This window comes from Canis lupus, chromosome 6, assembly GCF_048164855.1.
Source record: "Canis lupus baileyi chromosome 6, mCanLup2.hap1, whole genome shotgun sequence".
NCBI classification, from domain to species: domain Eukaryota; kingdom Metazoa; phylum Chordata; class Mammalia; order Carnivora; family Canidae; genus Canis; species Canis lupus.
Genome location: NC_132843.1, coordinates 43,524,921 through 43,544,269, shown reverse-complemented (window position 1 = coordinate 43,544,269; position 19,349 = coordinate 43,524,921). Strand labels below are relative to the sequence as shown.

The following is a 19,349-nucleotide window of genomic DNA, read 5'->3' as shown; positions in this document are numbered from 1 at the left end:
AGCAAGGGGCGGGGGGCGGGGGGGGGGGGGCAAAGACAGAGAAGCAGACTCCCTGCTGAGCATGGAGCCTGACTTGAGGCTCGATCCCAGGACCCAGAGATCATGAGCTGAGCCAAAGACAGACATTTAACCAACTGAGCTACCCAGGGACACGAGTTATATTTTTAATACCCCTTTCCTTTAGCATTTCTGCTACAATTAGGTATGTAACACTGTTCTGAAATGGAGTCACAGTTTTCTAATTCTGAATGTTTATCATCTTCATCAGAATTTTCTGTGCTTTCAGTTTTTCATTTCAGTTTTAAGAGCTCCTTTCAACAGTTCTTGTAAGGCAGGCCTGGTGATGGTGAACCCCCTCAGCTACTGTCTGTCTGTCTGGCCTTTATCTCTCTTCATATTGGAAGGATAGCTTTGCTGGATGGGATATTCTTGGCCTGGGTGCTTATGTCAGTCCTTTGGATGTGTCATTCCCCTCTCTCCTGGTCTGTAGTCTCTGCTGAGATATCTGCTGATACTCTCATGAGTGTACATCACATCCTTTTTCCCTGGTTGCCTTTAACATTCTTTACCATTGACTCTTGACAGTATCGTTATAAGATGTGTTAGTGAAAGTCCTTTTATATTGAGTTAGGAAGGTGTTCTGTTTAGGTGTGTGGACTTGTGTGTTTAGTTCTCTCCCTAGTTTTGGGAAGTTCTCAACTATTATGTCTTATATAACCCTCCCTGTGGTATCCCCATTTTCCTTATGCTTGGTTGTCTAATGGAGTAGAATAACTCTTGTAGCATTTCTTCGCTTTTAAAAAATCTCAGTTCTTCCTCACAGAGTCTCCCTTCCATCCCATCTACTCTCTCTAGTGCTTTCTAGGGCATCTTCATCTCATATATTGAGTCCTTCAGCTCCACAATTCTTGTTTTTTCTCAGAATTTTAACAACTTTTATTAATTTTATTCCTGAGTTCATTGAATTGCTTTTCTGAGTTTTCTTGTAGGTCATTGAATCTCTTTATAACTGCTATTTTTGAATCTTTTATCAGTGAGAACACCGTGTTTCGTGTCTTTGAAATTGATTGCTGGAGAATAGTCCTTTTCTTTTTGTGAGACCTTATTACTGTGATTTTTTTTTCCATAATGTATCATGAAATGTACCTGTGCTGTCACATTTAGAGTTTGCTAGCAAACAGCTTTCCTGTTTAGGTAGTTTTCCCCCCTGGATTCTATTCTAAGGGAGGGTTCAGCAGGTTGTCAATCAGAAGCCTTTGTTTTGTTTTCCAGAAGGTGGCGCCATAGCACAAGTTTTTAGTTTCTCCTGGCGCTCTGTCTAACCCAGAATGGAGCTAGGACAAGGCTGGTTTGCAGTTTTCAGAACTCAGCCTACCTTTGGTTTCCAAATACCACAAAAGGAGATCTGGACAAAGCCTGGCTGGGGCTCTCTCTTCCTCAGTCTGTCAATTGTGGAAAATTTATTCTGCCCTTATGTCTCCTACCTCATGCCATTTCTTTATCTGGCAAATGTGTTGATGGGGAGACTGACCATGTATTTGAGACAGACTCTCTTCCTTGAGCAAGACTTTTATTTCTGAAATACTGTAATACTGGAGGAGACTTCAGTCTGAATTTTAGAAGCTACTAACTTCCTATGCAGTTCTCCAGATACAACAAATGCACCACAATGAAAATAGCACCACATATTTAGGGATCTCAAAGTTTCCAAAATATTTCGGCAGCCCCACCCATTCTCCAGAAGTTGTCCTGTGTTTTTATTCCAGCATGATATTCCTCAATTTAGGGCAACTTAGAGTCTAAGCCTGCTTACAGAATTGGGTAAAATTCAGACGTCAGAGGCAGCTGCCAGAGTTCCCACCTCAGAAGGTCCATCCCTTTGTTTTATTGTACTTGGTCCTCTTTGCCTTCTTAGATACATGACTTCTTTAAAAATAAGATTTTTGCAAGTTACATATTTTTACTTTTTGTGGTTGGAGTGATAGACCAGGTGCTTCCTACTCCTTCCTATTCTGAATGAGAAATTCTTATATACCAGGCTTTTTTGATGTTTTGAATTATCATGTTCTTAGAAACTATCATTATCTGTGATTGGTATCATTTACACAAAGCAAGCATAATGAAAATGTGGGATCATTGCCTTTTTGTATTAACTCCTGTTTCATGCAGTGGCATAGGTTTTCATTCAAGCTGCTTCATGCATTTGTCAGCTATTTTTTGAACACTGATGACCCAGGGCCTGTTCTACACATGACTAGGGAGGTAACAGTGAGCAGAAAAAGAGAAAAATACTTGCCAATGCAGTGCTTACATTCTACTTTGAGGAGACAGATGCCAAATCAAATACAGAGCAAGATCATCAGCTGAGAATGAGGAAAGTGGGGATTGTATTAGATTATTGACAAGAAAAAGAGAATATGTGGAACGAATAAATGGTCTAGGGACACAGCCGAGGACTGCCAGTCATGCCAAGCTGTTTGATGCCAGTAGACCTGAATTTGAGGTGACTGTTTTCTTCAGCCACTTTGTCAGCTTCTAGGGTGGGAGCACAAGTCAGAGAGTCAGAGTCAGCCAAGATTGGGGCCTTCTAGGGTGGGTGTAATGGAGGAGAAGAGGTCAAAGAGGTGCAAGGTCTGTGCACAAAGCAGGTATTGTAGTGATAGACCATGGAATCCAACCTGGGTAAGTAAGGAAGAAAAGAGAAAAAAACTGATTAACCTTAGGACAGTGGATTTGATCTCTTGGTGGGAATGAAGCATCGCTGAAGTGATCCCTGGAGTAAGCACCTGTAAAGATAAGAGATAGAGAATGATGTACTTGAAATCAAGATTTAGGAGGCCATATATAGTTTTTAAGTAATGGAAAATTGTACAGTAGCATTTCTCACTAGGTGAACTGCTAGCATTTGGGGCAAGGAGATTCTTTGATGGGGGAGACTGTTCCACATTTTGTAAGATACTGAGCTTTCTTGGTTCCCAGACACTGAATACACTTAGCCATCTCCTAGCTACACCAGTGTCAACACCCCTCGCTCCCCTCTATACACACACATACACATTTCTAAGTTCCGACGACGTGAGAATCACGGGTCTAGAGTGTGACCAGTAGATTTGGTGGTTTTTCAGGAGAGGGGTCAACCAGCTAGGTTGTTTTAGGCTGCAAATCATAGAATTCTTAAATAATAAGGATTTATTATCTCATGTAGGGAGTTAGAAGTAGACTGTGCCAATACTGGGGTTAGCTTCTCTATGATTCTCATGGCTTTCCTCTCATGATTCTACCATACTGCTAAAATTCCCGGCTTCTTGTCTGCACACATGTAAAGACCAAAAGAAGCAGGTTCACTTCTTTCATTCATCTCTCACTGTGTAGAAGATTTATACCTTTCCAGGAAGCCTTCCGGTGCACTTCTTCTCAAGGAACTATTAATACTCACTGGGTCACATCCCTAATTCTTAACCAGTACTGGCAACATAGAATGGGTCCACCATGATTGATTTAAACTATCTTCCAATTTGGCCAGCCTACCTTGTCAATGCACATTGTAACCTGATACCTGCATTTGGTTCATGAGCAGGAAGGCAAAAACCCCAGCAGTGTCTACATGGGGGATATGTGTGCCTAAGAAGCCAGAGTGTTGGATGGATTGTCTATTTTGATGTTAAACTCACTAAGAATAATAAGGGTTGTAATGAAAAGAAGGGCAGTGAACCATATGTGAAATTGTTAGTCAAAGACAGAGTAAGAAAAACAATAGATGATAACTCCAGCAGACAAGTAATGGGCATTTTAGCAGACTGGGATTTACAGGGTAGACAGAAGTAGCAAAGAGCAGCCAGGATGCCTACCCACCTCCAAGTCCTGCAGGAGGTGGAATCTAGGAGAAAAAGTAGCTGTTACTCGTGTCAACTGGCTATTTTTATATCTCCCTGTTTCTACTCCCAACTTAGGTTTCTTTCTTTCTTTCTTTCTTTCTTTCTTTCTTTCTTTCTTTCTTTCTTTCTTTCTTTCTTTCTTTCTTTCTTTCTTTTTCTTTCTTTTTTCTTTCCTTCCTTCCTTCCTTCCTTCCTTCCTTCCTTCCTTCCTTCCTTCCTTCCTTCCTTCCTTCTTTCTGAGAGAGGGGAGAGTATGTGTGCACACGCATGTGCAGTGTTTGAAACAGAAAATCTCACGTTAGTAGGCAGATCCTTTCCTATGTCTATTATACTTTTAAAAAAACATGCATTGGACTTTTGAGACCTAATTGTGATGTATTTATATGCTTTTTGTCAATGGGTAGATGTTTTGATCAGTATAATTACATTTTTTTCTCTAGAAATAAATATATTAGTTTTTAAAAACTTGAAGTATGACCATATTTCTCATTTTTTCTTCTGTTCTTCTCTTTTTGAAGAGTCAACACAGACTGTCCAAGCTCTACAGTATTCAACTGCTGATGGCCCACTAACAGCAAGCAAAGATTTAGAAATAAAAACCTTGAAAGAAGAAATTGAAAACCTAAGGAAACAAATAAGAGGTAAATTTCTGTGATTCACTATTAATTCAGTTGAGTAGGTTTTTCAAAAAATGTTTTATTGACACAAAACATTTATTGGGTACCTGTCATGTGTTATGTGATGGGAGCTCTGTGGCACTGAGGGAAGAGCAAGTAAGAATGGTTTCTGCCTGAGGTGCCTATTGGGGCTCAGTCAGTTGAGCGTCCAACTCTTTATTTCAGCTCAGGTCATAAGATTAAGCTCTGCACTGGTCTCTGTGCTGGACGTGGAGCCTACATAAGATCCTCTCTCTCCCTCTCCCTCTTGCCTTCCACCCTTGCACATGCGTGCTGTCTCTCTCTCAAAAAAAAAAAAAAAAGTTTCTGCTTTCAACGAGCTCATGTTTTGATCTGGGGAAAAAATAGTTTTTGCAATACTATGAAAAAGCTATAAGAAAAAGAAGCATAGGTACATGGAGAGTACTTAGGAGGGGCACCTAACCATGGTTTAAGTTGACAAAGATGATGTTTTGGAAGACCTATTAGTTTGTGACATTTAGTTGGGATTTTTCTGGCATAGCATATATATGAATAGGGGAAGGAGTGTAAGGAGTGAGGAAGGACAGTGTAGATAAGGGAACTACATGTATGCTGACATCAAGGCATGTGAAAATTTATTTTCTCTGTAATAGTTACTTTCAGCATATTGATGAGATTTAATTAAAATTAATTTGGGCAACTGTTGATGTCTGTTACATCCATTCATGCACTTATTCTGCTCATTCAACAAGTATTTTTGAGCATCTACTGTGTGCCAGGTGTTGTTTTAGGCTCTTGGAATTTGGTACCAAACAAAATGACAAAAATCTTTGTTTTTGCTGAAGTGGAAGCCTCACAACAGACATAGAACAGGAACAGTATAACTTTGTACATGATACAGTATGTTAGAAGGTGGGAAATACTTAAAAATAGAGCAGAATAAGGAGAATGGGTCAAATGTAGAAGATGAGGAATTCTGTAATTTTCGGTAGGGTAGTCTGGGTGTAAGCCCCATGGAGGAAGTGACATGTGAACAAAACCTTGAAGAAGATGACTGCTTAGCCATGCATTTAAATGGGAAACATGTTCCAGGCAGAAGAGCTAGCCAATGCAAAGGCCCTGGAGTCAGAATGTGCCTCATGAGTGCAGTTAAAACCAGAGGACAGGGATCCCTGGGTGGCGCAGCGGTTTGGCGCCTGCCTTTGGCCCAGGGCGCGATCCTGGAGACCCGGGATCGAATCCCACGTCGGGCTCCCGGTGCGTGGAGCCTGCTTCTCCCTCTGCCTGTGTCTCTGCCTCTCTCTCTCTCTGTAACTATCATAAATAAATAAAAATTAAAAAAAAATTAAAAAAAAAAAAAAAAAACACCAGAGGACAGACAATATGGCTGGAGCAGGAACAAGCAAGGGAGAGTGGAGGAGGTGAGACTAGAGAAGTAAAGGTCTGGGGAGCCTGACTGTTAAAGGTTCTTGGCTTTTTCTTTCAGTGTAATAGGAGCCTTTTGCAGGGTTTAGAAGCAAGGCACCTTACCAAAGTATAAGAAGAGAGACAGGAAAAGGTACTAGTTTAGCTAGGATAGTTAGGCCTCCAGAAATACCATTTTAAGACCAAAATAAGTGATGGAGAAGAAAGAATCTGATAGAGTCTCTTTTATAAAAAGGACTGTTTAAAATGCCTTGTTAATACTTTGCTTGAATATACATGGAGCTCTTGAATTTGGTAATTTATGCTGTTCTATTTTTTTTAAGTGGCTCCTTCCTAAGAGAGATCCATTTATCAAATTTCTGTAGCTTTATCTTCCCCAAATTAAGATAGATTAGGAAAATGATAAGCAGAATCCTTTGCTTTGCTATCAACACTAAAGCATCAATAGCAATGAATGTGTTAGAGTTATTGGACACTGAAGAAGGAGTAGACCAGCTGGGACTGTCAGTGATTTATCTTCAAAGAGGTAGTATGGATTGGGATGACTTACTCATAGGCCCATCTTTCTTACTAGCTCTAAGAGGGTTTTTTTTTTTTTTTTTTAAGCTCTAAGAGGGTTTTTATTTTATTTTAATTGATTCCTTAGGATTTTCTGGGCTGATCTTCATGCATCTGCAAACAGGAACAGTTGTATTTTTGCCTGTTTGATCTCTATGCTTTTTATTTCCTTTTATTGCACTGGCTAGAACTTGCAACATATGTTGAGGAAGAGAGCTGATAACAGACATCCTGGCTTTCTTAGGGGGGAAAGCATTCACGGTAATGTTAGCTAGGGTTTTTTTTTTTTTTTTTTTTTTTTTTTTATTGATGCTCTTTACCAAGTAAGAAGTTCCCATATATTCCTATATCTCTCAGGGTTTTTATCACAAATGGTGTTGAAATTTGTCAAATATTTTTTCTGCATTTATTGATGTGAATATGTGATTTTTTTTCTTTAGTTAGCCTGTTAATATGATGGATTAGATTGATTGATTTTGAAATACTGAACCAAACTTATATCCCTGGAATATACACATCACTGGTCATGGTGTTTATTTTTATATATTACTAAATTTTATTCCTAGTATTTTGTGAAGAATTTTTGCATCTGCATGTGTGAAAGATGTTGGTCTTTGGCTTTCTTTCTTTTTCTTTCTTTCTTTCTTTCTTTCTTTCTTTCTTTCTTTCTTTCGCCTTTGTTTTTGTTCTTTTGGTTTTTTGTTTGCTTATTGAGATATAATTGACATACAACATTATATGAGTTTTAGGTGTACATATAATGATTCAATATTTGTATTGTGAAATGATCACCACAGGAAGTCCACCTAACATCCATCAGTACCTATAGTTACAGAATTGTTTTCTTGTGATTAGAAATTTTTAAGAGCTACTATCTTAACAACTTGTAAATGTGTAGTATGGTAGTATTAACTATAGTCCTTGTGCTGTACATCACATTTCCAAGACTTACTTATTATTTAAGGAAGTTTGTACCTGTTGATCACCATTCCCCCTTAACTCACCCTGTTCCTGCTGCCTTTGCAACCACTAATCTGTTCTCTGAGTTCAGATTCCACATATAAGTGAGATCATACAGTATTTGTCTTTCTTTGACTTACTTCAATTAGCATAATCTCTCAAGGTTGTTGCAATTAGCAAGGTATTCATTTCAATGACTCAGTAATATATCACTACATATGCCCCACATTTTCTTTACCCATTTCTCTGTCCGTGGACATTTAGTTAGATTGCTTCTGTGTCTTTACTATTGTGAATGATGCTGTACGAAACATCTTTTCAATTCACTGTTTTTGTTTTCTTTGGATAAATACTCAGAAGTGGAATTGCTGGATCCTGTGGTGGTTCTATTTTTTAATATAGAGGAGCCCCCTTTCTGTTTCCGAAGTGGCTGCATCAACTTACATTTCCAACAGTGCACAAGTGCACAAATATTCATTTTTATGTATATCCTTGCCAGAGCTTGTTATTTCTTATTTTTAGAGTGACAGCCATTCTGACAGGTGCAAGGTGATCTTTGACTGTGGTTTTGATTTTCATTTCCCTGGTAATTTATGATGTTAATATCTTTTCATGTATCTGTTGGCCATCTATATGTCTTCTCTGGGAAAAATGTCCACTCAGATTCTTTGCCCATTTTTTAAATTGGATTTTTGTCAGATATATGATTTGCAATTATTTTTTCCCTTCTGTTGGTTGCCTTATTTTGTTGATGGTTTCCATTGCTGTTCAGAAGTAAGTTTGATGAAGTCCCACTTGTTGATTTTTGCAGTTGGTACCCCTTGTCTGGCTGTGGTATCATTGTAATGCTGGCCTTATAAAGTGACTTTGAAAGTATTCCCTCCTCCTCCATTTTTTAGAAGAGTTTGAGAAGGACTGATATTAATTCTTTTTAAAATGTTTGGTAGAATTCACCAATAAAACCATCAGGTCCTGGGGTTTCCTTTCATCATTCTTACTCATTATTGGTTTGTTCAGATTTTTTAATTCTAATTTGGTCATACTTGGTTCTATGTTTCTGAAGATTTATCAGTTTCTTCTGGGTTACCCAGTTTGCTGGCATGTAATTGTTCATAGTAATCTCTTAGGATCTTTGTATTTCTGTGCTGCCCATTTAAATATTTTCTCTTTCATTTCTGATTTTTTTTTTTTTTAAGATTTATTTATTTATTTATGATAGACAGAGAGAGAGAGAGAGAGGCAGAGACACAGGAGGAGGGAGAAGCAGGCTCCATGCTGGGAGCCCGGCGTGGGACTTGATCCCGGGTCTCCAGGATCGCACCCTGGGCCAAAGGCAGGCGCTAAACTGCTGAGCCACCCAGGGATCCCCTCTGATTTTATTTATGAGAGTCTTCTCTTTTTTTTAGTCTAGCCGAAATTTTGCCAATTTCGACTGTTCACAAAACAATCTCTTAGTTTCATTAATCTTTTCTTTTGTTTTCCTGGTGTTTATTTCATTTACTGCTGCTCTGATCATTGTTAATTCCTTTCTTCTGCTAACTTAGGTTTAGTTTGTTGTTTTTCTAGCTGCTTGATATATACAGTTAGGTGTTTGAGATCTTTCATTTTTTAATGTAGGTGTTTATTACCATGAACTTTTTTTTAGAACTGCTTTTGCCATATTCCATAAGTTTTGGTTTATAGTGTGTCCACTTTTGTTTGTTAAAAATATATTTTAATTCCCCTTTTAATTTCTTTTTGTGATACATTCAGAGAGTGTTCTGTTCAATCTCTACATTTTTATGAGTTTTTCAGTTTCCTCTTTTATTGACTTCATTTGTAAATTGGTGATTTTCTGTAGTATTTTTTTTTTTTTTTTTTTTGATTTTCTGTAGTATTATGCTTTGATTCCCTTCTCTTTATCTGTTGTATAGCTACTATAGTTGTTTGCTTTTTGGTTATCATGAGGCTAACACAAAATACCTTAGTTATAACGAGCTGATACCAATGTAAGTTGATACCAATTGCTCCCTATTTATTGCATAATTGCTTTAAGTATTTTTTTTTGAAGATTTTATTTATTTATTCATGAGACAGAGAGAGAGAGAGAGCAAGAAAGGCAGAGACACAGGCAGAGGGAGAAGCAGGCTCCATGCAGGGAGCCCGACATGGGACTCAATCCTCGGACTCCAGGATCATGCCCCGGGCTGTGAAGGCAGGCATTAAACCCGCTGAGCCACTCAGGGATCCCAAGTATTTTTTCTTTATATGTTTTAGAAGCACATCAGACAAGGTTATACTATTTCCTGCAACTGTGAAATATAATTTAGAGAACTTAAGAGGAGGAAAAAAATCCCTGTGGATTTACCCATATTTTTATATACCATCCTCACTTGCTTGCTTTCTGATATTTTGCTGAGCTACTTGTTCTGTTATTTATTTTCTGTTTAGATAATTTCCTTAAGCCATTTTTTTAAAGATACCCCTGCTATCAGCAAATTCTCTTAGCCTTTATTCATCTGAGAATGTCTTAATTTTTTCTTTATTACTAAAGAATATTTTTGCATAGCGTGTTGGATTAATAGTTATTTTGTTTTAGCATCTGAAAAATACTGTACAACTTTCTTAGGACTCCCTGGTCTTTGAGGAGAAATTCACTGTCATTCTGAGTATTTTTTCTTTTATCTAAAGTATTGTTTTTCTCTGGTTGCTTGCAAGTTCTTCTCCTTTTATAGTTTTCTGATGTGTAATGGTGTGTTTTTGCATGGATTTTTTTGGGGTTTATTTGGTTTGGGATTTGTTCTTCTGAAATCTGTACGTTTATGTGTCTTGCTAAATTTGGGATGTTTTTAGACCTAACTTCTTTGAGCACTTTTACAGACCTGCCTACTCTCTCTTTTCTTTCTGGGACTCTGAAGATATGGATGTTAGATCTTTTGTTATCAACCCACAAATCTTGGGTCTCACAAATCTTGGTTCATTTTTGTTTTCATTCCATTATTTCTCTGCTGTTCAGATTGGCCAGTTTCTACTGTGTTATCTTCCATTTTACTGATTCCTCTGATCCCTCCTTTGTACTGTTGAATACATCTACCCAGATTTTTGTCTTATTTATTTCTAAAATTTCTGTTTTGTTTTTTTGTAAACTTCTGTTTCTTTGCTGAGATTTCCTGTATCTTTACTTGGCTCTTCTGTTTGTTAATTTCTTTCAGATACATTCATAACTGCTCAGTGAAGCATTTTTATCATAACTTTTTAATGTCTTATCAGATATTTCTTGTTTTCTTTTTTGAAATTTTGTTTATTTGCTTTAGAGAGAGAGGGCAGGTGAGCAGGGGGAGGGGCAGAGGGAGAAGGAGAATCTCAAGCAGGCTCCACACTCATCAGAGCTGGACATGGAGCTCAGTCTCAGACCCTGAGATCATGACCTGAGCCAAAATCAAGAGTTGGAGGCTTAACCGACTGAACCACCCAGGCACCCCTTGTCAGATATTTCTAGCATCTCTACTATTTTAGTGTCAGCATCCGTTGATTTTCTAATCTCATTCAAGTTGAAATTTTCCTGGTTCCTGATAGGATGAGTGATTTTCAATTAGTGATTCTGGATTTTGTTTAAACCTTCCATTTTTAGTTTGCTTCTCCTTGACACCCCTCCAGCAGTGGTGGATTGCCGGGTTGAGGTAAAAAAAAGCTCAGTATTGCCACTTGGCCTCCCTTCACATCTAAGAAGGTCTCCTCATTATTCCTGGAAGGAATGGGGTGTTCTAGGCCCCCATCTGGTTTCTACTGACACTGTGGTAGGCATGACCTTAGTACCCCTGGGCAGTGGTGGAAGTTCTCACTTCTTCTGACACCACCCCAGGGTGGGGACGGTGGAGAACCTCATTACTCTTGGTGGGGGCGGACATGCTAGTTGGCCACGTGGTCTCCACTGACCCTACATGTGGGACAGTCTTGTTACCAACTGGTGGGGTTGAAAATCCTGGCCCTTTACCAGTCCTCCTCTGGATACCTGCACAGCGTGTTGGGGCACTTTGTTCCAGCCTTATGTGATTGGAAATATAGCTCCTCACATGTCCTTTGCTGACAGAAGTGTTCCTGGGGCAAGTTATCTCTGTGCTATTTAACCTGAGTAGAATGGTTCTGTCTACTGAAAGTGTTCTGTCTTAGCGGTTTGCTCTTTTCCTGGTCCTTTGGGTAGAAAGAGTAGGCTTTTGTTGGGGCTTGTTGGCATTCCTGGCTTTCTGGTTTCTGTAGCTCTGCGTCTGGGAAATAGAAATCAGAAAGAAAACCCAGGGAACATCCCACCATGTTGGTCCACATTCCCGACACCACTGTGTCACATTCCCTTGTCCTTGTCGGTCATCTTTTTTCTCCCCAAATTTCAGTTTTCTTATGTTTGTTTTATGTTAATATCCAGGAGTTTTAGTTGAATTTGATGGGAAGAGGGGAAGTGCATCTATTCCATCTTTCTGGAAGCAGAAGTCCCTAGAGTAAGCTCTTCAAGTGTAAATCTGGTCACTTCACAGCTTCAGCACACATGATCAAATGTCTTCCAAGGATCCTCACAATTTCTGTGTTCTTTCCAAGGCCCTTCGTTATTGAGCATATTTGCCTCTCCAGCTTCAAGTCTTGTTATTACTGCCCAGCAGCTATGCCACCATAGTGAAGTAGTCTTAGTCTGCTTGCTAACCTTCAGGGTTTTCACATATTTTGTGTTGTTTTATATCGTTTCTTTCTCCATGCCCTCTTGCTTCCTCCCTTCCTTCTTCGTTTATTCATTTTTGCTTGTTTGCTGGGAACACTCTTTACCTGGCACATTCACACTCCTCTGTGATATATTTTACCACTGACTTTTTTTTTTTTTTTTTTTTAATGATAGTCACAGAGAGAGAAAGAAAGAGAGGCAGAGACACAGGCAGAGGAGCAGGCTCCATGCACTGGGAGCCCGACGTGGGATTCGATCCCGGGTCTCCAGGATCGCACCCTGGGCCGAAGGCAGGCGCCAAACCGCTGCGCCACCCAGGGATCCCTTTTTTTTTTTTTTTTTTATACCACTGACTTTTTTATTTGAATGTTGCTTTACTTCCATCACCTCACTGCTAGACTAAGCTTCTTGAAAGTAGAAACTTTGACCCTTTTCATCACTGATGTGTCTGAGTGTGTGGCAGACTGCTTGACATGTTAAAAAAAAAAAAAAAAACAAAACCCAAGTTGGTGTTTGTGGATGAGTGAGTGACTAAGTGAAACTTTGCTCTTGGAAACCTCTGACTGCATCCTGAGGCATCTTCCTACGTTGTGTCTCTACAGACAGCTCCTCACTCTTCCCTTATGTACGAATCAGCAGTGCCCAGAGTCCTCCTAATGGGGAGATTGGTTACCATTGAACTCCTGGCACTTGGGATTTCCTTCTTTACTCCTGCCTTCTCCCTGAGCTCACGCATACATGACTGCTCTTCACTCCGTGTGTTTCAGCCTCTCCTGGGACTGGGACAGAACCAGTGAAAACAACATTGAGGGAAAGGGAAATCTTCTTTTTAGTATTCTTCTTTCTCAGCCTCTCTTTTCTTGGTCAGGTGCTATTCTCTGCACCATGATTCCATTCCATCTCTCCAGTATCATCCGTTTTTAAACCCTTTTCTTTTTTAAACCCTTTTTTTTTATTGAGGTAAAACGTAAGTAACATAAAAATTAGCATTTTAACCACTTTTAAGTAACAGATCAGTGGCATTAAACACATTCACATGCTGTACAGCCATCATCTGCTGTTTCCATGGCCTGTCATTTTCCCACTTGGAAACTCTCCACCCATCAGATGCCAGCTCCCCATTCCTCCCACCCACAGCCCCTGGCAATCCCATTCTCTTTTCTGTTCCTCTGAATTTGACAGCTCAAGGAACCTCATGTACGTGCTGTCATAAAATATCTGTGCTTTTGTGGCTGGCTTATGTCACTTAGTGTAGTCTATTCAAAATTCATCCATGTTGTAGCAGGTGTCAGAATGACCTTCCTTAATAACAGCATCCTACTGTGTATGTATAAATACTCCATTTTGTTTATTCATTCATCTGCTTATGAGTGCTGGGATTGCTTCTCCCTTGTGTTTATTGTAAATAATGCTGAGGGTACCTGTATTTGTTCAGGTCCTTGCTTTCTCTTCTTTGGGGCATATAGCAAGAAGTGGCATTCCTGAATTTATATGGAAATTCTGTGTTTAATGTTTTAAGGAATTGCCATACTGTTTTCCATTTACATTCCCACCAGCAACATTCATTCATTCTTAATTCAATCCATAAACCTCTTTATGGAGTTGCTACTCTGTACCAAAAATTATAGTAGGTACCAAAGGCATAGTGATAAGGCTGAGGGTGATTATTATCTGTGTCTCATTCATTATTACACCCACGCTGCCTTAAATAGTTGATGTAAGAGCTAGAGATAGAGCACAGGCTCCCTAGGGACCTGCCTGATGAGTGGCCCTAACTATAGTCGTGGCTGTAAAGGAAAAGTGTCCAAATCACCTTCTAAATGATGTTCCTCTAGCTACTTCTTAAGCAGGATCTTTGTGTAAACAAATATGCATCATCAGTGTCTTTCTATCTTTTTCTTCCCTATGGCAATGTTTTATAAATATTTAAACTCCTGGAAAACTTAGTAAGTTTATAATTACTTACAATTTCTTCTTAAAATCTGCTTTCCTCATCCCACTCTAAATTCCCAGGAGGGTAAGACAGAGTTTCCTTGTGTCATCCAACAGTCAGTAAGTACATACTTGTTGACCATCTGCTGATAAAAATAAAAATTCATACTCTCATTTAATATTTTTCCATGAGAAAATAGTTTCTTCCTAAATAAAATAATTCTCATAACCTGTAATGTACATCTTAACTCCCTTTCTTTTGTTGCCTTGAGATGAGTAGTTTGTGCCTCCACGTCCTGTCTCTTCAACACTAAACTCTCTTTCTCTCTCTCCCTGTCTGGCTGTCTCTCTTGCACACACACTTCCCTATATCATGTAAGTAAAGGAGAAAGATAGTGAATGGAGGGAGGAGGTCGAAAATAGAGGAACCTGTTTTCCCCCATTGTGATTCAAAGTCAGATCTCCTCACATTTCAGAAGAGTTATGGATTATTTTAGGAGTAGGAGCATAAGGGAGAAGCTGTGACACTGTGTCCTTGTGGATCAGGGTGGTTGTGCTTGGTGGTTCTACTCCCCTGAGCACACCCACACTCCACTCTGAGTGATTCCCTGAACTGCCATAACCTGCCACACAGTGTACATTTGATTTTCTGCTTCATTTATCATTTGAAGAGTGTTACTCTTGTCTTCCTGAGTTGGTCATCTCCTTCAAAGCAGAAACTCTATTTTCTATTTTTCTTACACACTACACAGTGCAAAGAAAATTTATTTACTGTGTGTTGATCCATTATTAAATCCTTATTACTAAGAGATTGAATCTGATGATTGTATTAGCAGCAGTGAGTTAAGAACCATTTTGTTGGGATGAGCTAATAACCCCCTTTGCTAGTGCTGCTTCTTCTATTCACTAAAACTGTTTTTTAATTATTCATCTAAATGGCATGGTTCATCATGTTGCATGAGATATTTTTTTGATAGTCTTGGAGGATTTCTCACAAAGTTTTGAACCATTCACTGTTTGTTATAGTGAAAGTAAACATTCCCGTACCTTAGCCATTTTAGAGTGGTTGGTGAAGTTTAGTGCATTCTGGACTTTTCTTGATTTGGGATTTTTATCTTTAGGAAATGCAAAATTCTGTGTATATCAAATACAAGTGTTCTACTTCTCTTATGTTGGAAGATTTTATAAATAATCAAGTGAGTTTGTCTTCAGCCTTTCTATGTGAAACATGAAAATGTGACATAAGATTCCTATTATATACCTAACAACGCCATTGCAAAGCAGCCAAAGTAAAATGGCTGGGATAAAACTAGAATTTAACCTAAACTGAAAAAAGACAACCATCCTTGAAGGCTGTCAAAGTGGTCCCATGGAATCATTTTGCTGTAAACTTTTATGTAATGCAATTTTATGAAACACTGATTTCAGAAATAAGAGATAAGCAAATGACTCAATAATTTGCAAAAAACTTTAACATAACTGGGGAAGAGCTCTTCGGAGTGCAGAAAGGAGGTGGGCCATTTGCTTCGGCGTGGGTGGAACTGCTGGAGGGTATTATGCTGAGTGAAATAAGTCAATCGGAGAAGGACAAACATTATATGGTCTCATTCATTTGGGGAATATAAAAAAATAGTGAAAGGGAATAAAGGGGAAAGGAGAAAAAATGAGTGGGAAATATCAGAAAGGGAGACAGAACTCTTAACTCTGGGAAATGAACTAGGGGTGGTGGAAGGGGAGGTGGGCGGGGGGTGGGAGTGACTGGGTGACAGGCACTGAGGTGGGCACTTTACGGGATGAGCACTAGGTGTTATTCTATATGTTGGCAAATTGACCACCAATAAAAAATAAATTAAAAAAAAAAAAGAAAGGAGGTGGGCATTCTCAGAGGGAGAATGCCCTTAACCATAAAATGGGATTGAAGTTAGCCACGTCACCTACTAAATTTTGACTCCAAATTGTTAGAAATAACAAATTGTTGGAAGTTTTTACAGTGTTAAAAACTTCAAGAAAAAAAGCACTTAAAATGTTTCAAAGAAGTTAGTATAGGCAGAAAAATTCCAACACGAAATGCCAAAATTTGAGAAAATGATAAAATAAAAACTTCTGAGTATGACTACATACCCTGTTATCTTTAAGAGTAAGCATCAATGATCTTTTAGTGAAACATTCTTCAAGTGAAACATTTATTTAGACCATTAAAATCATAGTTTTTAAAGCTGTTTTTTTTTGTTTGTTTGTTTGTTTTTTTATGATAGTCACAGAGAGAGAGAGAGAGGCAGAGACACAGGCAGAGGGAGAAGCAGGCTCCATGCACCGGGAGCCCGACGTGGGACTCGATCCTGGGTCTCCAGGATCGCGCCCTGGGCCAAAGGCAGGCGCCAAACCGCTGCGCCACCCAGGGATCCCTAAAATCATAGTTTTAAGACAAAATGAAAACTAGTTAAATGCAACTTTGCAGATATTTTTGAAAATTGTTAAAAAAAAAAAAAACAACTGTGGTATCCATAAATGTATCTAGACTTTCAAAATACCTACGATAAATAAGCTCTTACTAAATCTATGAGTTTAGGGCACTGAATATCAGTAAATTATTTAAGCAGTGTAGCACCAGTTAGTATATGATACACTAATGCATTTTAGTGACTTTTTGACCACAGGACTTATCTATACACATGAAATGCTCTTTTCAGTAGGCCTAATGTATTATAATCACTACTTCATTTATTGAAAGCATTGAACTCAACAACGTGCAGTACTTTATGCATCTGTTCCCACACTTGAATATGTAAAACTTGGGGATCTTGTTAAATACAGATCAGATTCATTTAGGTCTGGGATGGGGCTTGGGATACTGCATTTCTAACAAGGTCCCAGAGGATGCTAATGCTACTTGTCTGGAAAGGACACTAAGAGTAACAAGGTTGTATAGAATAGAAAATACTGAGAACAAAAATTCACAAGGAATGTGTTTAGATTTCTCTGTTTTTATGAGCTTCAGTTCTTTAATTTGCTAATTTACTTTTGATGCCAGGAATGTTTTGTATCAATTTATTAAATTTTATTTAAGCATGTATTAAAATTAGTAATTTTGTTTCATTTCCTAATAACTCTCCTGAAGTGATGATAAGTGACCTTTAATAACATTACTTTCCCAGTTAGGTTGATGCCAGAGTTCTGAGCTGTAGTCTTTGCTCTGATACCCATTTAGCAATGTGACCTCAGGCTAGATATTCCCTTTGTTGGGCCTCAGTGTCTTCTTCTAGATCAGAGGTTTTCAAATACTTGCTTTCACAAGTCAGAGTTTGTTCTTCAGATAACCACTAGTGAAACTGGGCTGGGGGTCTGCAACCAATAGAAGCATGGCCATCTTACAAGTAACCTGACATCAGCCACACAAATGCTAATAACCTGCCTTAGAGGAAAACTGTTTTATTGTTTTTGTTAGTTTTAAGCTTTTAATTGTTTCTAAAGGTACTTTTTTGAAATATTATACTTTTTTTTCTAAAGTACAAACTTTTTCTAAAGTATAAACTTTTTTCTAAAGTTTCTAAAGGTACTTTTTTTGAAATATTATACTTCTTTTTCTAATAGAAATGTAAGGCACTTTTGCACACAAGTCTTACGCATCTCCATAGTGGCACTAGCTACTCATCAGCTTTACAGTGAACTTGCTAAAAACATTTATGAGTCATAGTCATAGGGGTTTGTGGTGTCTATAAGTCTAATACCAAATTCAGAATACTTTATTTTTTTAAATTTGGTTGTATAAATCCTTGGTTTCAAACATTTGTTTTTATACAAATAATAAAATAATTACTATCTTCTCTTTTTAGAATCAAGTCATTTGGAACAACAACTTGAAGAAGCCAACTCTGTGAGGAGAGAGTTAGATGATGCTTTTCGACAAATCAAGGCTTATGAAAAACAAATCAGAACACTTCAACAAGAAAGGGAAGAATTAAACAAGGTAAAAATATGTAGATAGATTGTTAAAGCTGCTTTTGGATTCTTTTTTTTTTTTTTTAGATTTTTATTTATTCATGAGAGACACACAGAGAAAGAGAGAAAGAGAGAGGCAGAGACAGGCAGAGGGAGATGCAGGCTACATGCAGGGAGCCTGACGTGAGACTCGATCCTGGATCCCCAGGATCAGGCCCTGGGCTGACGGCAGCACTAAACCGCTGAGCCACCTGGGCTGCCCAATGCTTTTGGATTCTTAACCTTGTTTAATTGTATACTGAAAGCTTTCCTAGTGAATTACAACAAGTATATTCTGTCTGTAAAATATTGGTGTAAAAATTTAACAATTATTTTGGTGTATGTCATTTGATTAGTAGCTGGCAATGAAGAAACTTTTATATTCTCAAGATTTTAAAGTTTAGAATCATTTATTCTTTTTAAAAGTTAATAATTGAAGGACTTGATTAAAAGTAAATGTAATTGAAAAATATTAAAAAGGAATAAGCAAATAGTAAAATATTTTAGTGTCTATGGAAAAATAAATATAGGCATATTTTCATTGTGATTTTGATAAGAACATTCTTTTTCTTTTTAAGATTTTATTTATTTATTCATGAGAGACACAGAGAGAGAGAAAGAGAGACAGGCAGAAGGAGAAGCAGGCTCTGTGCAGGAAGCCTGATGCGGGACTTGATCCCAGGACTCCAGGATCACGCCCTGGGCCAAAGGCAGGTGCTAAACCATTGAGCCACCCAGGGATCCCCTGATCTAAACATTCTTAAAAGATTATAACAAAAATTCTTTAATGTTTTAATTATTTTTTGAAATGTCAATTTGTTTTTCAAATGATGGATAAACAGGCAAAAGTTATTTTCATAAAAACTGTATGTAACACTTAAACAGCATTGTAACATCAGCAAAATTTGTTAATAGCCAAGACACTCTAACACATCCAGTAGGGAATAATATTCAAGCACCAGAGAAGAATACTTTACCTGAATCACTCAGTGTATGGACTTTGCTTTTCATTAACAAATTTAAAATGTTGGAATTAATACTAGCCAACACCAAAAAGAAATGATTGGTTTAGGGCATAGTATAAATAGTATTCAATGATACAGAATATAATTGATAATATAATGAATTTCTTTTGGGGAAAGATTTTAAAGTCTTGCTGCCAGTAAAGAAATGGAGGCAATTAAAAATAAAACAACATTTGCTGATGAAGATAATCAAAAAGACTAACAGAGAAAGCTATAACAGTTAAATTGAATTAGATTAGTATATTTTTACTTTTTTCTTAATACAGTTACA

The 19,349-nt window shown here is 38.0% G+C and overlaps 1 protein-coding gene across 22 annotated transcripts in view; it reads left to right on the top strand.

Annotated features, from left to right (window-relative positions):
* The window catches only part of CDC42BPA (CDC42 binding protein kinase alpha), a 306,715-nt gene that overhangs the window by 168,161 nt on the left and 119,205 nt on the right, over positions 1-19,349 (top strand). For all 22 annotated transcript variants that reach the window (XR_012032812.1, XM_072830231.1, XM_072830229.1 and 19 more), the window contains 2 exons: positions 4,394-4,516; positions 17,909-18,042. Coding sequence is in view for 21 of the 22 variants with exons in the window: in XM_072830231.1 (XP_072686332.1) it covers positions 4,394-4,516; positions 17,909-18,042 (257 nt within the window). In the remaining variant the exon portion in view is untranslated. The remainder of the gene's footprint in view (positions 1-4,393; positions 4,517-17,908; positions 18,043-19,349) is intronic.